General features: G+C 47.9%; 1 protein-coding gene across 1 annotated transcript in view; it reads left to right on the top strand.

Annotated features, from left to right (window-relative positions):
- MGRN1 (mahogunin ring finger 1, E3 ubiquitin protein ligase) overlaps positions 1–5,474 on the top strand; it is a gene marked incomplete at its 3' end in the record, with an annotated part of 47,331 nt that overhangs the window by 31,410 nt on the left and 10,447 nt on the right. Inside the window, exons 7-8 of the mRNA XM_009578037.1 lie at positions 731–778; positions 5,176–5,244. Of these exons, the coding sequence (XP_009576332.1) occupies positions 731–778; positions 5,176–5,244 (117 nt within the window). The remainder of the gene's footprint in view (positions 1–730; positions 779–5,175; positions 5,245–5,474) is intronic.

The raw sequence follows: 5,474 nt of genomic DNA, 5'->3' as shown, positions 1-5,474 counted from the left end.
TCACAGCAGCAGGACCTGCTGGAGTTTCCCCTAAATCTCCTTTCCTGCTCTCTAGGCTCTTGCAGAGGAGTTGGTTTGGTTCAGTTTAGTTGGCCCTTGAGAATGATGGAGAAAATAGAAATAGCACGCTGTTCCTGTCGCTAGTTCTGATGCCAGGTATATACGGAATTGTTGCAGCTGTGCCTGCTGCCACTGAGCAAATCAAAGGCTCGAGGTGGTCACTGCAGCTCTGAAGACCGCAATGTGGAGCACGTGTGACTTGTTTCTGACTCCATCCAGTGGACAAGCCTTGTTCTCAGCCTCATGCCAGCCCCCTGCTTTCGTGGGGCTCTGGCCTCAAGAATGGCTTTGTAACTGGATGTTATTTAGGGTGTTAAGAAATATCCCCTGCCAAGTCTTGCTGGACTTGCCGAAGAAGTGTTTGCACCCAGTTGGACTGCTTACAACCTGAACGTATCCAGTGTGCCAGTGGATTTTTGTGTATGCTCTGACCCACTTCAGCCAGGTTTAACTTAAGCCAAGTCTGTCTAGCTCTGCACTGGAGCAGACAAGGAGCACTCTGATACCCTGTTCCCCTAACTCTGCTGGGAATGATTGCCATTCGGGCTGAGCTGGTTATACATATGCCACCCTCCCCTTAGGGAGCAGACACCAACTCTGATCATGAGTCTGTTTTACTCTTAATTTGTACACTTCAGCTATTTAATACATTTCCTTTTTTTCCTGCTAGCACGTTGATGGCAGTTTTTCCGTGAAGCCGTTAAAACAGAAGCAGATCGTAAGTACCTGTTTCCTGTCTACTGCTTGATTAAAGACATTTGCTGGTGTCCCACAGGTGCCTGACTGTACCCAGTGGGAAGCTTCAATGTTAGTTCACTGAGAGCCCGAGATCTCATCTTGTTAGCTCAGATATCACAAGCAAAGGCAGTGAGCTGCTGGCAACCCTTAACGTTGGGTGGGTTGTTGCGCAGCCAGGTGTGTGTTAGGGGGAACAAATACGGCAGCGTGGGGCTGGCAGAACAATGGTGCAGGTCTCTGTGCTCGGCTGGGAGGCAGGCACTATGTACAGTTCCTATATGTTCCTGCCTTGCTGGCATTTGGCGCTTGAATACAAAACTGGCAGAGCCCCTAGACATAGCACAGGGCTGATGCTTCCATGTCTGTATAGGTGCAAGTAAATTAGGTTTGCATAAGTGAGCTTAAGTGCTGTATATGTTAAGTAGCGTGAAGCACATCTGTTCGTTGACACTGCCTGATCTCCTTAGGTTCTGTGTTTTGTGGTGTGGAAGGATATCTTTGCAGGCTCCCCGTGTCCTACCTGGAAGCTGAAAACTGTTAGCTTTCCACATGTGTGTGTGTTAAGATATTAGGGGATCGTCTTCTCCCTGCACAAGCTTCCTTGTTGTGCCCATGGTATCTCTGGAGCAGCCCCAGGGACTGAGACCTTTTGACTCATCTTGCCTGTCCCCTACGAGTATCCTGGGACTTGAGCAGTCACAGAAACAGTCTCGCTTTGAAGCTGGTGTTGATATACCAGACTGCATGCGTTATGAGGGGAAGGGAAGAAGGGAGACCGGCAAACAGGGAAACTTTAGGAATCTGTAGCCCTTTTTTAGCCCATTCCGGTGTGGTGTGATGCACAGAAGCTGTGCACTGCCTTATCAGGATTGAAATTGCATTCAGTCTTGCATAGAGAGAAATACATAAGCAACTGCAAACTGCTAAGATTGCCAAGAATTTCAGCTTCTGAACGGAAATCTGGTAGTAATCCTGCTGCAAGGATCAGCTTGAAATTGTCTTGGAGAAACAGATGAGATTTTGGTGTCAATCCCTTCACCTTTAGATGTGTGCTGTGTTTCTGCTTTAAACATGTTTGACTTCAGCTGCTTGTGATTGATGGCTAGGGTTTTCTGATCTGAATTAAAAAGCCTTTTACTACCAAGAAGGTCATTAAGTGTCTTGATTAGACACTTTTTGCTCTAAGATGTTCCTTTCAGTCCACAAGTCAGAAAAGAGCCACTAAACCAGTTAATCACATATCAAAATTGTGTTCGGTAATTCACTATCTGCCTCACCAGTGCTGTGCAGAGACTCATGGCCTGTCCTTCAGACTTGCTCATGCCCAGTGGCAGCAATATTAGCCCTCGCTGCCAGAGCGTTATGCCGGTGCCAGTGGTGAGTTACTTGCCGCGCCAGCCTGACGTCTGTTCTGAGCCCTGTGTGTCCCAGACTGACCTGCGCTCCCCTCCCTTCCTTGGTGCTTAACTTGGCTGTGCTGCAGCATGATCTCCTAGCTAGTTGATTGATCTGGGTCCCACAAGTATTTTAAATAGAGACAGCCAGAGACTGTTCCGGAAAGGAGTCTATAGGGTGTGCGAAGGCAGGTTTGTAGTGGGAACATCCAGAAGAGCCAGGCCTCTGAAGGGAGAGCTTGTGCACTGTGCTGGAAGAGGCTGCCTGAGCACTGAGGGAGCAGAGCTGTGTGATGCCAGTGGTCCTTTTTCTCACATATTCTTCTGATCAGAGAAGAACATTCATGAGCTGATGAAAAGCCTCTCACCTATCTTGCTTGTGGGTTTTCGGGGGGATTTTTTTTTAATTTTTTTTTTTTTTTTTAAAAAAAAAACAGTGCTTACATGTCTGTGAGCTCGCTGTGTTGGTGTTGGGTTACTGTGCACACTAACGCAGTGTGTACCATTCTCCATTTAGCACTCCGGACTCCCCAAATGGAGGGCTGTCTTGCTGGAAGCGCTCTCCAGGGAAGTTCCCACCCTACCACAGTATGGTTAGCTGACTCCTGCAGTGAAACAGTGTGTGCTTGTCTGTCTTTACTGGCAGAGTGTGTAACCTTCCCACTCAGTGTTTGGTTGTGGGTACTTTTTTTTTATTGGCAGTTGGTAAAATGTAATACTTGTATGTTCTCTCTCATGGCTTTTAAAATAGAAGGAAGCTCTTGCTAGAAGAACACACAGTACCACTGAAACTGAGATAGCATCTGCACCCATAAGAGCATAGAGCAGAGGTATAGAGTGTATGTCTGCAGTATAACATCGTACATTCTTCCCCATCACTGCTTTTCTTTTGCCTTCCCCTCGTTGCCATTGCCAGGATTCCCAGGTACCTTTTGTGTGCATCTTTGGGAGCAGGAAGCAGCAGCTAATGAGCTGAACTGCTTTGTTCTCTCAGCTGAGATCGGTTATAATGTATGTAGCAACCTGTTTAAAAAAATTCAACATGGATGAATGCAAACAGATGGATCAGCAGAAAAACATTACCTGGACTTGGCCGGTGGCTCCTGTGTGCATCAGCTGAGGCTGTATATAGCAACAGAAGCCTTTGGAAGGGTGACGTTGTGCGGGATGGGTTGGAGAAACGGAAGGTGAAGGACTGCATTGTGTACAATCACCTACTCCTTCTTATTTACTTCTACTCTTTTAAAACCTAGAGATCTTTCTAGTAAGAGCCACGTTGCACTGCTCACTCTTTTCTTACTGGGACATGAGCTTCTTTTTAGAGACAAGCAGTTAAAACGAATGCAGACTCCTGCAGAGGCTTTGGTCTCTTCCTTCCTTCCTGCTTTGAGCTGACCACTTCTGCACTCACTGTTATCATGATCCTCCGAGCAGTCAGGATGCTGTAACAAGACTCTCTTTGAAAAGTGAAGTTACAAAAGGACATCTCCTGCATAATTGTTCCCAAACTTCCTGGGTGAGTTGTGAGCCACTGCAGAGGATTTTGCTCAGTAGTCCAACAGCTGACCTCATTGCCATGAAATGCAGGCCTAGAACAGATTGTCTGCAAGCTGCACGCTGAGTTAAACAGGGAGATTCTGGAATTGGTTTGTTAAAGCTGCTGCGTCCCAGCTCAGAGCATTTCTAAACTGGCAAACAGGCTGGATATAACTAGCTCCTGCCCCCATCTTGGCCTGTGACGTCTTCTGCAGCACTGAAATCCCATGGCAAAGCCATCGCTCTTCTGAGCACCTGGCTTGACAAAAGGAGAGGAGAGAGGCCAGTTACACACGGAAATGCCAAAAGCCCTGGGATTGACGAGCTGTTGAAGCACTGGGTTCCCGGTGGCTTGGCTTCACTGCATGGTGTCAACTGGACAGTTACTGAAGATAGCAAGAAAGGTTTCCTTCCCCTCTTTGCGAGATGTGTCAGTTTGATACCTTGCAACCCCTTCACCATTTTACCTGTTGCGCAGTTTTGTGCGGAGGAACACACACTGCTCTGGGGAAGCTGCTGTGTAGCGCCAAATCTTGGGGGACCAGTATCTTTGTGCATCCTTGTAGAGGCTGCTCCTCATAGCTCTAAGTCTCGTCTGTACTTGCTGGCTAAGCTAGGGAACAGGGGAGAACACCCCCCAGTGCAGAGGGGGCTTGCCTTGCTAGGACTCGAACCATCAGCCTTTCTTGCCTCTAATTCAGCTGCTCAGGGGAGTTTGCAGGCAGCTGCCAGCGTTTGCATAAAGGTATGGCTCCGAGGAATATGTCCCAGGTTTGGGGCTGTGAGCAACTTCCACTGTGTCTAGAGCAATTTCTGCCACCACACACCCCAATTTAGAGATGCCACCAAGGGCCTGGAGGTGGTAATAAATGACACTGCACTAATGTTGTCCCTCGAGTGCTTCTCATGCTAAGGGAGATGATTTGTCTCTTCAGTAGCTTGACCTTATGCTCCCAGGTGATGAACAGGGAAGTGATGTGCAGCCATTGATGTGCCAGTAATGAGCTGTTGGCACAGCACCTCTCCTGAGGTTACAAAGATGGGTGGAAGTTCATCTTGGTTAAAGTTAAGCAGTACTTCACAGAAGGAAAAGACTGTGTAAGTCTGAATGCCTCTGGCTTGTTTGAGCTATGGGTGCATGTTCCCTCTTGATCTCTGAGACAAGCAGAGTACTTGTTTTTTTAGATGATTTTGATAGTGACAAAAGTGGTCTCTTGGGCTCCCTGCTCAGACCAGATGGGATGGGCACCACTTTTTGAGCAAGGAGAGACTCATTCTCCCAGCTATCCTTTGCAATATTTGTTTCTCTTAATTTTTTTGTGTAGCTCTAGGGGAGCCAGCTGACGTGGGTGTAACATGGACATTTTGACACAGGGAGGGAGGGGAGGTGATCACAAAACAGCAATGACAGAGCAGCTGGCACTCCAACTGTTGTCTTCTTCCCTAGGTTGACCGGGTGAGCTATCTGCTTCAGGAGATCTACGGCATCGAGAACAAAAACAACCAAGAGACCAAGGTAAAGGTGCTCAGGAGGCTCCTGCTCCCTGAGCTGTGGGTTTCCAGCCTGCACCTTCTGCTTTTGAGCTTAACTATGGAGCTTGGCAGGGCAACGTGGAGATGCTTCCCCGAATGACTGTCAAGTCTGTGTGCAGGCACTGAAGAAGCCCAGGGACGGCAGGTCCTCACTGTTGTAAGGCCCAAATAATCAGTCGAGTTGTGCTGAGATAATTTTAGGTAGCATGAGGC

Source organism: Fulmarus glacialis, unplaced genomic scaffold (assembly GCF_000690835.1).
Source record: "Fulmarus glacialis isolate BGI_N327 unplaced genomic scaffold, ASM69083v1 scaffold30275, whole genome shotgun sequence".
In the NCBI taxonomy this organism is placed as follows: Eukaryota; Metazoa; Chordata; class Aves; order Procellariiformes; family Procellariidae; genus Fulmarus; species Fulmarus glacialis.
The sequence above is the reverse complement of the archived record's forward strand: the minus strand, read 5'-3'. Positions and strand labels throughout refer to the sequence as shown.